This window comes from Pezoporus occidentalis, unplaced genomic scaffold (genome assembly GCF_034315485.1).
Source record: "Pezoporus occidentalis ecotype Australia unplaced genomic scaffold, CSIRO_AGI_Poc_V1 ctg223, whole genome shotgun sequence".
Classification (NCBI taxonomy): domain Eukaryota; kingdom Metazoa; phylum Chordata; class Aves; order Psittaciformes; family Psittacidae; genus Pezoporus; species Pezoporus occidentalis.
In genome coordinates this window covers 2274631-2291742 of record NW_026914106.1, presented here as the reverse complement: position 1 = coordinate 2291742, position 17112 = coordinate 2274631, and the positions used below count along the sequence as shown (strand labels likewise).

General features: G+C 48.1%; 1 protein-coding gene and 1 long non-coding RNA gene across 8 annotated transcripts in view; both read right to left on the bottom strand.

Annotated features, from left to right (window-relative positions):
- Positions 1 to 3873: 3873 nt before the first annotated feature.
- LOC134164732 (uncharacterized) lies at positions 3874 to 9097 on the bottom strand. The gene is made up of 2 exons (XR_009965227.1): positions 7525 to 9097; positions 3874 to 7155 (listed from the first exon to the last, which is right to left on the bottom strand). It is a non-coding gene; the product is annotated as an uncharacterized LOC134164732 (long non-coding RNA).
- A 4162-nt stretch (positions 9098 to 13259) lies between these two features.
- RPS6KA1 (ribosomal protein S6 kinase A1) overlaps positions 13260 to 17112 on the bottom strand; it is a 37251-nt gene continuing 33398 nt past the window's right edge. For all 7 annotated transcript variants that reach the window (XM_062620816.1, XM_062620819.1, XM_062620818.1 and 4 more), the window contains 7 exons: positions 16846 to 16935; positions 16456 to 16614; positions 16101 to 16262; positions 15440 to 15516; positions 15214 to 15331; positions 14674 to 14811; positions 13260 to 14220 (listed from right to left, as the gene is read on the bottom strand). In XM_062620816.1, coding sequence (XP_062476800.1) covers positions 14098 to 14220; positions 14674 to 14811; positions 15214 to 15331; positions 15440 to 15516; positions 16101 to 16262; positions 16456 to 16614; positions 16846 to 16935 — 867 coding nt within the window. In that variant the 3' untranslated portion in view covers positions 13260 to 14097. The remainder of the gene's footprint in view (positions 14221 to 14673; positions 14812 to 15213; positions 15332 to 15439; positions 15517 to 16100; positions 16263 to 16455; positions 16615 to 16845; positions 16936 to 17112) is intronic.

Here is a 17112-nt window from a genome sequence, read left to right as displayed (position 1 = left end):
GGGGAGAGAGGAGAGGCGGTTGGGACTATTTGGCGTTCCTGCCACGGCCTCGGCGGAAGGAGCTCGCTGTGTGAGAGCCTGTGGGGTGCTGCGGCTCCTCTCAGCGCTTCCTGGAAACTCCCGCTTAGGAGCGGGGAGGGGGGGGACGGGGGACGGGAACAGGAGAGAAAGATCCTAAAATCCTAGTGCACTTATGGGGCATGAGCACCCCCTTCCCCTGCACAGCCCCTCAGTACCCCAAAGAGAGGGGTGAGGAGCGGGGAGACGTGACGGGGTGGATTAGGGGCGAAAAAGTCCTTCGTCCCGGCCTTGGCAGTGAAGGGGCAGCCTGGCCGGTTGTGGGGCGAGGGCAAGGGGCAGCCACCCCCGAAACAGCGCCTTTCATCCCGTGTTTCCTGGAGCTGGGGGCACGGCTCCCCGGCGGTGTGGGCTGGGGAGTGATGGGTGAGGGCTGTCGAGGCTGGTCCGTAAGCAGTGGGCACGATCGGGGCTGGGAAGCTCCGGCTGCAAAGGGCTGAGAACAAAAAAAATTAAAAGGGGGAAAAAAAAAAAGGGAAAGGGAAAAAAAGTAAAGCGCTCCCTTTGCTGCCCTCTGCCTGCCGCGGGGCCGGGCCGCGGAAGCGGCTGCTCGGGGGGGGAAGGAACGGGGCCAGCCCGTGTCGTACTTTGCTCTGGAGGCAATGGGTTATCCGCTGTCCCCGGTGGGGATGCGCTTTGCGACCCGCACCCCAACCAGGCTTTCTCAATGGGCCAAGGCGCGTTCCCGTTTGGCTCGACTCAAGGGTGAGAGGACTTTTGGGGCTCTGCGTTTGAGTACTTGGGTTATTTAAGGCGATGGGAGGAAGAACGCAGAGTGTGTGCAGTAATGGGGTGTCCAGAGCGAGCCGCTGATGAATGCCCGTGGTACACAACCAAGGACACGCAGCATCAGTAAATAACCGTGTGGTTCATTAGATACGGGCGTTAGGGATCCTACCTCACACTGTCAGACCTGGCTTCTTCTGCCTCCCCTCACCTGGGGCCTGGCACGAGCTCATCTCCCCCAGTTCCCAAGGTTTAACACCCTTTGAACATGGAGTTGTGGATCCTTTCTGCTGTTGCAAAGCAACTCTGAAACAAAAACTCCGTTCTTCCACTAAATCCATGAGTTTTGGATGCTGGGACAACTCAGGAAAAGCAGGCAAGACGTAATGAAATTACGTGGAAGAGAAGGATTCATTATGGCGAGTAGATACTCATAAATCCTGTTAGCAAACAAACACGTCCATAGATACTCCCTGATTCTAGATGCCCAGCACCTTCCATATGCCTCCATTTCCTTAACACCATTCCTAAGTCTGTACATGGCTCCATTTACAAACCTAAAATCCAAATGTAAAGCAAGGGTGAAGGCTGTCCTCACCTCCTGATCTTGGGTTTAGCTCTCAATTCTATAGTTTGGTCTATGGAAAGAGCAGCCTCTGGCTCTTGAGGACTGAGAAACATCTCCTGGCTTCACACCCCTCCAGGACCACTCAGTTAAAGATGATCTGTGCTCTGCTTTAGTCCTTGGCTCCCTTTGAATACCTTTTAGTTCATTGCAGTCTCTGTTGCAGTTTTACTTTGTACTCCAATCAGTGCCTTGTAAATACGTGTATTTATTCTGTCAGTCCTGCACTGCATCCCTTCTACCATCAAAATACTAAACCACAAAAGCTCCCCTATTACTCAACAGCAGATCCATGGATTTATGCAGGATTTCCTTGGAGCAGGTCAGCAAATTCAAAACAACGACTTCAAAACCCTTGGCCTGAGAATGGATTGTTTCCAGATCCTTTTCTTTCCTCCTCAATTAAAAAAGGCAGGTCCTGGGGAAAGCTAGTAAACAGCCACCATTGCAAAGCCCATAGCACGCCGCATCCTGATGCCAGTTGTGTTGGAGTAACTGCAATCTTGTGTTTAGATAGCAGGAGATAGGAAAACATCACTTTGTCTGCATGTCCCGTTAGAATAAATCATCCTGGATACTTCAAGGGGATAAAGCGTCATCCAACAAAGAGCTGATTCAGTCGTCTGCACTGAAAAGCTTTATGTTTCCTGGTTGATAGTTTAAATTATCATGGGATAGTTTAAATTATCAACAGCCTAAAAACCCCACCCCAGCACATTAAACAGAACTCAAATTCTTCTTCTCCAACTGCAGGAAATGCAAGTGTTGGAGAGAAATAGATAAAGCCCCCAGTTCCCTGATTTCGTGAGCTCTTAATTGAGGGAAGTTGGTTTATTCCTAAATGTGCTTTTTGTGTGCTCTTGTGTGGGCAAGTTGTTGTTTGTCCTCTTGTTTTTATGGCAAACGCTCCAGTATGGGCCACTTTAATATTAACCACTTGAGGGGCTTTAGTGAGTCCTGGGAACTGGGATGTGCTCCCACTGCCCAGCACAGGGATCCGTGTCGGAGATACACAGACACCTTAGAAGTTCCAGGTTCTGTGATTAGGTATAAATGAACCATTTTGGCTTCTGAATTGTGGTCAGTTCATGTGTGAACTGCCTGGCCAGCAAACAGTTCCGAATCTGAAACCCTTTCATAACTGATAGGGAAACATTTTGCAGTTGGAAGTGATTTAACGGTGTTGTTCATAATAGATCCAGTACAAATCCCTCTCCTGCTGTTTTGAAAGCTCCCCAGCGCCGGGTAGAAGGGCAGTCCTGCTTGGTTAAGGGAAAAAAAGATAATCTGGTTGAGACTTGTGCTTTATTTTCAATAGCTACCAGATCCTGGAGAATAGTTACACTGTATTTTTAGTGTTCCAGCTGACAATGGGGTTTATTATTCAAGTGGATCAAGTGAGCAGAGATCACTCTGAATCCAGACAAGCAGAATCCAGTAAGAAAGGTGTTAGGTTTATATAGCTGCTGGTGTAGTACTAAGCACGTATTAAATAGGGAGAGCTGTGGGTATCAGACTGGAGTACTTGATACTCCGTACTCCCACATGGCATGTCTGAAGTGATGTTACTGAAACACTGCAAGAGGCTCCGCTCTTCATCTCCAGAGCCTCCTGCTTGGCCACTGAGGAGGATGAGGGGAGTTTACAGGAGCTTCCTGAATGGGAAAGGGAAAAAAAAGTCAGTTAAACACTGGATTTGTGACACAGCAGCTGAGGAAATGTTGCATGAAGGGAATCCTGCTATTTATGAAACTTCTCCATGCCTGCATGCTTAAGTGAAAGCCTATGTGATGCTCCAGCTCTGTGCAAACCTGCCCCATTTCCCTGCTCCAAGAGCAGGCAGCAGAAACACGGGGGAACAAGGAGTGGATGGCATTGTTTGTCCAAAGAAGCCACTGTCGAGGGTGCTGATGCTCTGATGCTCACCTTCCCCATCTCACTGGAGACTATGCTGCAGGCCACAGGAACTACAAGCCACGAGGATGAGTGGAGGTGGAGGTGACCGAGCCAAAGCAAACACGTTAGAGAAGTCAGGCAAGTCTTTTTGGAGCAGATTTCAAGCACGCTTTTGAACCCGTCGCACGACCTGTTTGGGTCCTGGCAAGGCTGCGTTAGTCCTAAGGCCAAAGAAGTCAAATACAGGGAGAAGATACAGGTGTTTCCTCTCTGTGGCTGCCAAGGAGAGGTAGTGAGAAGACAGCACAAGACAGAGCAGAAATTGCCAAGACAGCACAAACTCATTTTCCAGAAAACAACCATTAGTGGAATTGTTTTATCTGCTCAAATTTGACAAATCAGTTCAAGCCCAAGCACACCCTGCAGGATACCTCACACATGAGTATCTGGGCTCTCATTTCCCAGGCAGCTCTGTCACCCTAGTAGTGATCATCCACTGAAGCCACCTCACTGCAATCTGTAGTCCCTCAAGACAAAATAACTCAAAATATTTATACCCTTTTTATTAATGAAAGGAGGAGCTCTTGTGTATGAGCTGAAGACACAATAAACATCAACAGAAGTGGCTAAACTTGTTTTGCATTCTCTGGTGCTGTCGAGTTGCCCTCTTACAAATCTTTTTGCTGTTCTTCTGACCTCAAGAGATTTAGAATGAGATTTCAAAGACCACTGATGATACCATTCAGCAGCGGGAAAGAGAATGAAGCTGTGGTTGAAGTTACGAAGAGAGATAAAAGCAGTCTGTGTCCCAACCCCCAAATTTCCCCAATGCATGTGGGTTGGTTGTGTGAACAAGATGCAGGGAGCTACAGGGATCTTACGCTGCAACCCGACAACTCTCAGTCTTGCACATTTCAGGCTGTATGTGATGATGCATTTCTGTTATGTGGCACAGTACGTGCGGGTGATGGAGTAAACCCGATTGGGAGCGGAGTGCTGGGGAGGGGAGAAGAGGTCTGCATGAGGATGGGGAGCTTTGTGTCGCTGATTGCAACAAGCAGTGAACACAGTGGTGAGAGAAGCCTTACCTGGGACAAAACAGATAAAATCCTGGCTTCGTGCTGCGAGTGGTTATTGTCTCCCTATAGACTACGAGGATCCAGAGCAACTCCTCAGGCACAGTCCCAAGCAGGTTACAGAAGATCTTGTTCAGCCTGAAGAAGAGAAGGCTCTGGGGAGACCTTAGAGCAGCTCCCAGTGCCTAAAGGGGCTACAAGAAACCTGGAGAGGGGCTTTGGACAACAGCCTGTAGGGACAGGACAAGGGGAATGGCTTTAACCTGCCAGAGGGGAGACTGAGATGAGCTCTTGGGCACAAGTTCTTCCCTGTGAGGGTGCTGAGGCACTGGCACAGGGTGCCCCGAGAAGCTGTGGCTGCCCCATCCCTGGCAGTGTTCAAGGCCAGGTTGGACAGGACTTGGAGCAACCTGCTCTAGTGGAAGGTGCCCCTGTCTGTGGCAGGGGTTGGGACTGGATGAACTTTAAGGTCCCTTCCAACCAACTCTATGATTCTATGAAATACAAGTTTCAGGCTTCTCAGAGTTGAGGAGTTAAAGAAATCCAAGTGTCCTTGCTCGTAAATGCAAGGTAAATTATTCATTCTCTCTCTCCCCCCTTTTCCTCCCTCCAGTTCAGTTTTCCTTTTCATGCTTTAATCGTTTTGACACCAAGCTGTACAAAAGTAATTTAAAATTAACATGACTGACACTTGGTAGATAGCAGGACCCAGCGCAGGGCTCCACCTTCTACTCCGGACTGCAGAGAGGGGCTCTGGATTGGCTGCAGGTCCTGAGGCAGCTGATGAGGCCCAAGGAAAAACATGGCAAACAATTAATTTGCTAATTTAGTTTTCTGTTTCATTTGAGACCAGAAAATTGTCAGGCACTCACCAGTCCATGAGCAAGGCTAAGTGGACTTCGGGCAGTGCTGCACTCTTGACAGCAAAGAGGGGACACATTTGAGGAGCCAGCCAAGCAGTTTCTCCTGCTGGTACCAGTGGCATTTAATAGGCTTGATAAAGGCTTTTAGTATTGAAGTTCTGCAGCCTTGGGGTTTGTATCACCTCTCCTCAAGCACTTTGTGCATGTGATAACAGGGAAAGTGGCAAGGTGCACACGTATGTTGCAAAAAACAGCTGTGAATGGTTGCCACCTTCACAAAATCATCAAAATGCAGAGGAAGAAAATGGCTTAGTAGAAAACTTATATTTGGGTTTCTTTTTTCTTACATGCAGAACATGTTGTAGCTCCAGTCAAGTGGAATTCTTACAGGGATAACTCCTGCACACGATAAATGATGGTGAGGCGTAACGAGCCTATATGAGGACTAATGTCCTTTGATGGAAAAAGAAATGCTCTAATTCGATTTCCTCCCTTCAGCTGTGAAGGAGAGTGTGTAATGTCAGAGCTGTGTGGAACGGGCCCTTTATGTTCAGTTTTGGGCATAATTTTGATTTAGTAAATTGAATTGTATCTGATTTATTTCCTGCATCTGATCACTGGTAGGAAGGGAGAACTCCCCACAGCCCTGAATCTCATCTCAGGCATTCGCACGGAGCTGCTGCTGTGCGTGCAAGTGGGTGTGTGAGAAGCTGTGAACACATTAAATCAATTAGTACGTTACCAGCAGAGGGAGCGTGGGTCAGGGCTGGGTTCAGCGGGGAGGCAGGAGCCTAAAAATGGGACTGTGAACCCCGGAAAAGAAGGACTGTTGCAGCATCAGCATCATTTGTTTCCTAAATCCAAATGAACCGAGAGATAGGATCTCATTTGCAAATCTGGGACCTTGCTTGGCCTCCCTAATTCACAGGTTTCCTCTTCCCCTTCCAAGTGATGCTCTCTGTAAGCCCAAGTCACTAGATGGTACTGTTGCTGTTTAACGTTGACGCCTCTGTGGGCCAGCTTTTGGGGAAACTCGCTTTTCTGCTGCGAGCTGCTGAAGGGCTGTGTCATTTGTCAGCTGCAAGTGAGGAGCCAGGGAGAAGAAGTAGGTCAGATCTGCTTCCCAGGATCCAGCTCTTGGAGGGGGAGCGGATGCATGGCAGAGATTTCATCTGCTTTGCTTCTAGCTTTGCTGCCCAAAGGGGGGGACAGGGTCAGACCCTTGTGTAAAGCCTGTGAAACCAAGGCCTTGGTCAGCTTTGCTCGTGGTTAAGCGGCGCTGGGGGTGGCTCAGGCTCAAGAGGAAGGACGAGCCCTCTGTGGCTGCGGTTGGTGGAAGTTGTGTTGCATACTGACCTCGTGGAAGGAGGAAACGTGGCAAATCTTGACCACTGCAGCACACTAAAAGCCAGCCTGAGGTGGGCGCCTGGTTGCACAGATTCCTGAACCACTGGGAAATACCCCCAAGCTTTCAGATCACATCTTGCCTGCAGCCCATCCCTGTTAGGAGGTCACCAACCTCCCCATCATGGATGGTAACAAACAGGTTATTGTGCTCTACTTTGCAAACAAGCCCCAGCCCTCCCAACAGCAAGGGAGAGACTCCTTCCCTGGGCAGGCAGCCCATGGAGAGCTGCCTGCCCGCCTGCCCTGCCTTCGCTTGGGCTTCTATTAGAGAGGAAAGTCAGGCCAATTAAATCAGGCAGCATTGAATCTCTAATTGACATAAATGAGACAGACAGACAGCTGGGAAGACTGGGGAGGGGAGGGAATGGGGAGCAGGTGCCCTGGATGAGAAAGAGATGGAAATCCAACCTAATAGTACTGTAGCTTTTCTTATTCTCTATGTTTATATGAGCTAGCAACATCTTGAGAAGTGTCTGTGCTCCTGCTGGAAAGAAATTAGTGAAAGAAATACAAGTTACAACCATTGTGTGGTTGATCGGGATGTTCCTAAAACCCTCTAAACAAACCCAAAGAAGCAAAAATCATCTATTTATGCAGTTAAATAAAAGTACCTGGTCTTCCCCACGCAGTTTGAACATAAGGCCTCACAGCTGAACAATTACAAACTAACTTTAAATCCTATTTGTTTAATTTTCCATATCTGCACATCACTTGACTAGGTATTTTCCCCTCGCTTTTCACCAGGGAGTGCTCTTTTTCCTTGAGCAGACCCTTCAAATATTAATTTACCCAGAACTAAGTTATTTAAATTCATACATTGCAGAAGAATGAAGCATAAAGGGGAGTCACTCACCCAAGTCCTGCACAGCAGCCCCAGCACTGCGGATGGAACCAGAATTACCAGCCCTTCGCCCGGAGCTGCCTGCCTCACCCAGGGAGTTGCCTTTATGGAAACACAAATCGGTGGCTGGTTTCTCAACACACACTTGTGGTGCCGGGCAGGTGAGCAGGGGGAGGCTTGAGGGGTACAAAAGCAAGGGTGAAAATCCCAATTGGATGCAGATAACAAGAAGGGGGCAAATTCAGTTTTGCTGTGCTGATACAGCAGCAACCCTGGATTAGCTCCTGCAACCTGGAATGAAAACAACCTGTATCTTTGTTTTAAACCAAGACAGATTTGCACACTGGTGTACAAGAACACCAGAAATGTTTTCCACTTACATTCCCAGAAACTTCTGAAGTCTCTTTCCTGAATATTTCAACACATTTTTTCCCTTCCCTATTTTCCCAGCTGGGATCATTTTTGCCAGTACAGACAATTCTTCTTGGTATCCATGGGAATTGCCTCCATAATTAACGTGCACCCAGTGCACAGATCAGAGCGTTCAAACCCAGCAGCTGGAACTAGGAGGCGGGTCTGATCAAATCTGCTCTGCCACAAGGAGAAAAGCCAGCTTTAATGACACATCACAAGGGCTCCCTACCCCTTCTTTAAGCAGAGCAGGGAAAGGGGACTCCTGGTTTACTTCCTAAGTGGCTGCTCATCATGTGCTTGCAACTCACTGAACAGAGAGTGAGGGCAGAGCGAGTGAGAGCAGAGCAAGTGAGCTGGTGCCTTGAAATTGGGGATCTGTCCTATTAAAAAGGGTCTGATTGCCAGCAGTGGCACACACGGTGTGCCTTCAGAATTACAGTACAGACTGCAAACATGAGCGGTTGCAGACCTCATTTTTCTCCTCCATACACGAGGGTCAGCTCGTACGTGTCTCATAGAGGAACAAATTCTCCTCTGGGTTTGCTGCCATGACCAGAAGTGATCTGTTGCGTGCATCCCCGAGAACACATGTGCAGCCAGCCAACAACTCGGGGTTCTCATGGAAAGTAAATGCACACCCAGTATGCGTTTCAGAATCTGCTGTACATAAAAGAGCTGGTGGAAGAGGCAGATGGTTGGATGGAAATTATTAATCCAATACAAGATTTTTTTACTTGTAGTTGCTGCTTCCACTCAGTGTCACAAACCCAACAACTTCTGTGGGCTTCCCTGTGGTTGACCCCCAGGCTGCGGGTGTGCCAATGGCATGGCAGTAAAACCACTCCATAGACCCGCATTTCTCTTACCTTTCTTAAGAACTAGAGCTGGGAGTTGGGGTGGGGAGCACATGTTAAAATCACAAGTAGTTTGGTGGGTGGGGAAAAAAGCGACTTTGAACAAACCATGATTTTCCTGCTGCTTACAGCAGCTGAGGACGCAGTGGGGAGCGGGGATCAAACACGGCTCCAGTCTAGACATAGCTGCAACCCCCGCCGGCCTTAGAGGTTCATACAGCACAGGCTGAGGGGAATTTAGCATATCTTTTCCTTAATATGATTAAAATGCAGCTCCCTGTCCTGGGGTACTGACAAATCCTCAAATCCACAGGCATTCAAACCCACGTTACCATTTCCATGGCTGAAGAAGTAACTCGCTTTGCAAACGTGGCAGCGCAGACAAGCGACGTCCTGGATCCCTGCTAACGGAGGTTCCTGGAAGTGAAGTTTGAACTCAGCCCTTCTTGTGATTCTGTGATTTGAATATCATTTTCACAAACCTTGCAAGAAGCAGATGAATGAGAGATTCCTGGCGTGGAGTCAAATGCTGCAGTAATTAAATGTTTATAAAACACTTTAAGCATGCAAAGTGCCATTATCATAGACAAGAAACCAATAGACTGTGGCAGATTGGAGCCGGGTTTTGAGGCACACCAGCAAACACAGCTCATTTCTCCCTCCACATCTCTCTTTCAGAGTTGCTAAACAGAAGATTATGGAAAGCATTACCAGGTTCCTTTCATTATAACCATAATAAGTCAAATCCGAATTGCTTTCTCTCATATGAACACATGTGATTCAGAAGATTTTCCTCCTGTAATAAATACCCGAGCAGAGGGCTGGCTGCTGGTTATCTCGTGAAGAAACCACCCCATGGGAAACGAAATTGCTGCTACTTCTGAGCTCACACATAAAACTGAAGAGGTTCCACCTGTTACAGGTTTCTAACACCATCTGCTGTTTAAAAACAAGACAGCATTTGAGCTGAGCAGCACAGCAGCTAAACCAGAAGTGACAAGTCCTGAACATATTTCAACTTGATCTTCATTATGAAGTGAATTATTTCTTCACTCAAAGACTCAGAAGCCCAAGGAGCAACAGTGATGCTTGTCAGCACCTCAAAACTTGACCCTTCATCCACATTCACAGGACTGAAACTTGTCAGTGCTGAAGCAGATTTCCAAGCCATGTCCTTCCCCTCCAAAGCCTGGCCCAAAGAACCTCCTTCAATTTTCCCTCCACAGGGTGTGAAGAACTCAAAGTAAATAATTCTTTCTATTACAAATAACTATATTTACCTCTTGCTGTCTCACACCACTTCTGTACAACAGAATAAACACTTGAACCACGGAGTCTTTTACTGTTTCCTAATGAAAAGTGACACAAACTTTTGTCCCAGGCAAAACAAGAGTCCTGGAGTTCATTACGCATCTACATCAAAGGTCTCCTCACCAAGGCTCTTCAGTTTTGTTGCATGTGTTAAAAAGCAATGAGCTATTCTTAATAACCCCAGTTTTCCCAGAAGTAATTGTCTAAATGGGTCCTTAGGAGTGCAGCCACCCACCCGAGGCAGTGCAGTGGCTTTATCAGCACAGATTTAGCCAAAAAATCACCCCGAATCTTCAAGCCTAACACCAAACAGAGGTTGCAGCCAGGCAAATCCTTCCCCAGTCAGCTCATTTACAGCATCACCCTCTATATGGAACGTTTATAACCCCCTCCCCACACATCATTTAAAGAGTCAGTGGCTCCTTTTGTAAGTGATCAGCTTCTTACCCCAGCACTTTACACGCGCTGCCCGACAAAAGAGACCTTTTACATGTCAATTTATTTTCAGACAAGCATATCTGAAAGGGAATTTCTCTCCGGAGTAGAATTAGTATTAATGGCAGGTGTTCAGTGTGACACAAAGGGAGGAAGGCTGAAGTTAGCTGAGCTTCAGTAGGAAGACAGCTTGATGTTTTAATAACCAGAGGCAAGAAAATGGAATGGCAGCGGCCCTCCAGCTTTCATAGCATGAATGAAGGTTTTATTCAGAGCCTCCTATGTACTTGCAAAAGAAGACCCTGAAATATTTAAAACGTTTTCTTTGCATTCAAAGGGGGATTAAATTGTTGAATATTAGATGAAAGCGCAGCAGCCGCCCCACATACCCTCACACACGCTCTCAGCCACCGAGTGTTTCCGAAGCCTCCCACGTTCTTGGGAAGGCAGCAGTGGCTACGACGAGGAGCTGGTGGTACCCAGGAGGTCACCGGCTGCACATTCACTGTCCACAAATGCCTAAAGACATAGGAAAAAAGAATGACATGAACTAAGTGGAAGGTGGGGACTTGAAGAGGGCATTGGAATGAGTTGGGTGGAAGTTGAAAAGCAGAGCGGTTGCTCAGTGAAGTTTCGCTAAGGGAAAGAAAGGATGATTGCTGAGAAAGTTCCTAACCTTCAGTTTTAAAGAGAGCTTAAAATAACCATGATGGGAATATCTCTCAGGCCAAAATACATTTATTTATGCTCTGCTTAATTTGACAGAGGTCAGAACTGCATCATTAAGAGGAAGGCATGACCACTTTACACAGTGGGAAGCAGGAAAACAGCCTCTCACCCGGGTCAACCTCTTTACAACAGAAAAGTTGCTGCTTTACCCCCCAAAAGGGGAAAGTTTAACCTTTCTTATGCGGAAGCTGTATTACGTAGAGCTGTTCAATACTGTTTGCAAGCTCCTTGTCTATGAATTAACACGCTATTTCGGCACAGGTTAATTCCAGGTTGACTCCACTATTCGAGGCTGGATTCCAGGATTTCTGCTCCCTTGAGCTTCCGTATAGATGTATAGGACAAAATCCTAAAGGTCAAGTCAACTATTAAACACCTGAAATAACACAAGCAGTTTTCCTTGTAAAGATTTCCTCATGTATGGAAGTTAAATGTGTTTTTGTCCCTTTTCAAACCAAGACAAAGGTAACTCTATATCCTCTTTGTCCCACCTTAAAGCTGAAGGACTCAAACCCATGTGAGAGCAGATCATTGGGTCTTCTCTAAGACACAGCCTCCCCCCAACAGGTATTAGAGACCCAGCCTGCCACAGGCCCAGTTCTCACCTCAGATAATGCAATTCCAGTTAAGAAGACAGCAGTTGGTCACAACTGTATTTTGGCCAAGGTTTAATACTGTTCAGGCTAAAAGCAGGAAGAGGAAAGGGTCCACCCGACCTGTTACAAACACCTCCAGTTCTCATAAAGATCAACAGGTCAATTTTTATTGAGGACTGGAATTAAAAAAGTAACAGCACTTGGTTGATTTGGAACTAAAGATCAAGACATTTTTACTTACAGATCACTCAAAACAACTTGGTTAGAAGCACCCCAGAAAGCAAAGAGCCCTCCTTGTTCACTCTGCTCTCCAAAGTGATGGAGGTTCCAAAGCTGCAGCTGCATCAAACACAGAGTTTGACCCCAGTGAGGCAGAAGGGTTTGACACTCCAGGTATTGTCTTATGGCCAGGCTCCTGTGCCCACAGAGCTCTGCACCTGGTTGTGTCCTACACACCTTTGAGTTGTCACTCATTGGCCTCACACCGGCACCATTACAGGGAGGGTTCAGCAAAGGTTGTAATGTTTTTCCTTGCTGGTAATTGCAACCATTGACCCTTTTGTACAAACAAGCCACCAGCCAAGCAGGGGGAACATTTGGTTTAAGACCCATCCTGACAGTCCAGACTGTTGAGAGAGGTTCACAGTGAGCGGTGATCACCACCAGCACGACCAACCCCGTCCACTGTTTCAGACCCTTAAAGCACAGTGTAGGAAACAGTCTGAAAATGGGCTCGAGTGTACCAGTAGGAAGATCCAGTGGGACTGGCTCCTCCTCTCAGCACTGGACACCAGGGCAGCACTTGGAATAAATAACAGAAAACCAAATTGTGACTATTTCAGCTTCTTCCTGGCTGCTCCAGGGATGAAAGCAGGACCTGCCTGGATGAGGGTAGAGAGGAGAGAAAGTTTCCCCTTTAGTTATACAATCAGCCAAAAGTAGGAGAAATTCATGTGAAAACCTTTGCTGGCTTCAGTCATAGCCTGAAGCACAGGAGCTCTCCAGCCACCAGGGAACCAGGGAGCATCAGCACTTCCCTGCAAGTCAGAGTGGGCCAGGGATTGATTTCTAGCACAGTTTGCCTCCAAGTGTTGGCTTCTATTTTCGCTAAAGTGTCCTGAGAGTAAGAAATTCCCCTCCGCAGCCCGCATCCTGCCACCTTTCCTACTGATTCCTGCCTTACTCCGCAACTGGATCTAATTACTTCCTACTGCAAAGGGAAGTATTGCACCTGAGAGAAGGGGGTGTAATGTGCAGCCCTACCAAAGTCCTGCTGCTTTTCCCATCCCAGGGGCAGATGAGAAAGCTTCACAGCTCTCCCAAAAGGCAGCAAGAATCATTACACCAGTACAGTGTGGGGAAACGACCCGGGTTGCTTATTCTGCAGCTAAAAGTCAGTAAAATACCATCAACTGAATGACATGTTTATTGTAGGATTCAGAAAGAAACCCTGAGCTGTAGAACCAAGTTAAAGTAAAAAAGGGTGCTTTGTTTCAGAGGTTCCTGCTGAAGGAAAAGAAACCCAAAGATGGCAAAAGCAGTGGCCAGAGCAGCCCAAAGCCTCGGCTTTGCTCAGGAGAAGGTTCCTCTATCATCCCCATCTGCATGGATGACAAGCTCCCTGGGGAGTTATGGGGAGAACATGAAGATGGGAGGGCAGAGGGGAGGAATGAAACAAACCCAGTAGGTTCTGGGCAGGGGGAGCACAAGAAATGGAGTCTGAAAAATCAACCTTAAACACACACAAGGGAAGGGGAGGGAAGTCCCTTACAAACATGAGTGCTGCTGGCAAGGAATCTGCAGGGTTGACTTTGGGAAGAGCATCCAAAGGTTCAAGGGAGGAAAAAGCCCAAAGCCTAAACCCCAAACTTGATGCAGTCTTCCAGCCACAACGGTGTTGGAAAGGATCAGTTCCAAGAAATGATGTAGCTACAAACAAATACCTGGCCCAACACAGGGAGGGGTGAATCAGAGCTGCTTTTTAGTGCCACTTGACATCAGTTATACATTCTAGTTCCCATATACACAGATGGATGTCTTTAAAAATTGACAATTTACACTTCAAAAAAGTTTTACAGTGAAGTTCTCTCAGTCCACACAAGGAGGAGCCCAGTCTCAGAAACAGGAAGGCACTTGGCCTTTGGAGAACAAGTCCTCAAGGGAGCTCCAGTGTAGGCATTGGCCACCCGACCTCCTGCCCCTAGTCTTGGGTGGGTGCACACAGCCTGGCTGCAGTCCCCCCAGCCTCACAGTGTGGTGGAAGGAAGTTTCTTCACCCGCCTCTGTGCCAGAATGGAGGATTCGATGGGCTTCAGCTGGGGGCTCGGCTTGGAGCTGTTCAGTGCAGAGTACGTGGCAGCCATCGCCCCCTTGGAGAGAAGGCACGAGAGAAGTTGTTTAGGTCTTGAAGAGCTATTTCAGACTCCTGGCTTTACAAGATGAGGGACCAGAGTAGCCAGACCCACAAAGAAAGCCAAAGGCATCTTTCTTGTTTTGAGCAACTTGATCTAGTGGAAGGTGTCCCTGCTCATTGCAGGGGGTTGGATTAGGTGACCTCTGAAGGTCCCAGCCCAAACCATTCTATGGCTCTATGATGCTTTTTTCTGTAAATCCCCCTCCCATACTGACGTGCCATTAAAGAACCTCCCTAGGTTTTCCTGTCCAAAACCCCAGCTTCTCATGTGTTGCCTCCCCTGGCCCACAGCTCCTCCAACCTCCCATCCCACGCTGCCCACACCATCATCACCCAACCGGCACCGCTGCTCTCTAAAGAACCCAAGATACATGAGGAACCAGCTGAAGGTCCAGCCCAGACTTTGTACCTTTACAAGCTGAAGGTCCTGGTGATTCAGCTGGCTCTGGGGCAAGCTGTCCTTCTGCGTTATCCACGGGTGCTGCAGGACCTGCTTGGCTGTTAGACGCTGGTGAGGATCTACATGAAGCATCTTTGATACCAGATCCTAGGGGCATTGTTTGGGAAGTTAGACTTTAGAAGATTTCATAACTTTAAATGCAGAAATACCACTTGTCCACCCCCAAATTAGGATTTAAACTCAAGAGGCCAAGTTTAAAGTCCGCAGACATCAATCTCTTGTATAAAATATGGTTTTGGTAGGCCTGGGAGGTATAACACAGCAGCAAACCCTGCATGGGTCAAGCATGAGGTTGGTGTTCTGTGCAAATAGCCACAGCTAAAACAAAGCAAGGAGAGACACATCGCTGTTCTTGGGGTAGCAGCCACACTGCTGGTTTTCTCCTCCCTTGTGTCCTTTCTCCCCAGCCTGCTTTAAACTTGCCTCTCAGTCCTTGGCTGTGCTTGACCACAGCCCTTTAATGTAACACAGATGGATATCAAACCCTACCTTGGCCATGTCAGAAATAGTGTCCCAGTTGCCTCCACTGGTATAGAACTCCCCGCTGCCTATCCGGCTCAGGATCTCTTCAGGAGTGTCACTGGGATCATTTACAAATGGAGTGCAGCTGGGGAGAGAAGAGAGAGCATTTGATTTACTGTCCTGTGACCCAGGCAGGGAGCAGAGACCAAGGAGAAATCCAACTGTTCCCTTCCAGCGAGACAGAGGCACTTACCCTGCGAGCATCGTATAGAGGAGCACTCCCAGGCTCCAGATGTCACAGCCCTCATCGTAGCCCTGGCGTTTTAGTACCTGAACAGAACAAGCCAAGAAAACCAAGAGTGTTTGGTTCTTGTTGAGCTCCCTTCAGCTTTTGCAGAGCAGCTTGACCCCTGCATGAAGTCCATCTGCAAAGCTGCTGGAGTCCAAGACAGCAACATCTTGGATTAAAGATTAGGATTCAGATCAGATTTTGGTTTCATGGAACAGAGGAACCCTTCAGGACATCAAAACAAGTGAGAAAGAAGCCCTGGTCCAGTGTGGTGAGACTGCATGCATGCTCCATGGCATGCTGGATCTTTTTCTTTCTTCCCTGCCAAGATAACTAAGTGGAAAATTATCCCACCTCTTCCAACAGGTCAGGTAATCAGGATGGGAAACAGCCTAGAAAATCACTGGGATTTTGAAGCATCAGTACCCTAAAGAAACCCCCTCGTAAGGACAGTACAAGGTGGAGGACTGCACTGTAACTGCACTTGAGATCCCCTATTTGTTCATTACTACAAGTGGTATTTCTATAGTTACCTCTTCCAGGACAGAGTATGCCAGAGCAGGAGAGCACAGCCATGGGGAGGGACATGGGAGCTGAAGACACAGCAGGTCAGGAAGGTGCTCACCTCTGGTGCCACGAAGTTTGCTGTATAACAAGGAGTCATGAGGAGGCCATTCTCAGCCCTCAGCTGCTTGGCAAAGCCAAAGTCACAAATGCGGATGCTTTCGGGGTTTCCTGACTCATCCACGTAGAGAATATTGCTGGGTTTCAAGTCCCTGTGAACCACCTGTGGAGCAAAGAAGGTGCCATTCTCAGGTAGGTCTCAGGGAAAGGTCTGAAGCTGCATCAGGACACTCAACTCTTGCTCTGGCCCCGCATCTGCCTTGCCAGGACAGCGGCAGTCCTGAGAGGCAGTCACTCCGCAGAGGAGAGGGATCCCAGCGCGGTGCCAGGCAGGTTCCATGTGTAACCACACTCACCCCTTGGGAATGCAGGTACTCCACTGTTTTACACAGGGTGTGCAGGACGGAGCTGGCTTCCCTCTCTGAGAAAAACTTCTGTCTGAGGATTTTATCCAGCAGCTCCCCTCCTCTCATCAGCTCAGTCACCAGGAACACGCACTTCCCATCGTCGTACACCTGCCAAAGCCAGGAGGAAGGGGTGGGCCAAAAAGCGTTTCAAGAGTTTCCCTTTTGTTCTTTACCACCAGACAGAAATCATCACTGCAGAGGTGGGGCTGGGGATGCTTCCCCACCTCAGAGTGACACAGTGAGCAGGACTGCCCGTGCTGGAGCTGCATTCTGCCGCCCAGGAGACCAGCCTGCACTTCCTAAACCCAAATAGAGGGAAGTCATTCGAGTCACACTCACATCTTTCAAGGTGATGATGTTTGGATGCTGCCCATATCGCAGGAGGATTTCTATTTCCTCAGAAGGGTCTCGCTTGCTCTTGTCAATAACCTGCAGGAGTATGGACAAGCATTAGCCACAGGGGGGTGGGAAGGGGACCTGGACAAAGCAAACCAGCTGTTTGGAGCCTTGCAGAGATCCTGTACCATGTCCTCTGCTCTCTTTAGCAATAAGCTCTAGACATCCCCTAATTGCTTCATCAGGTCTGTGTCTCCAAACCCCAAAGTT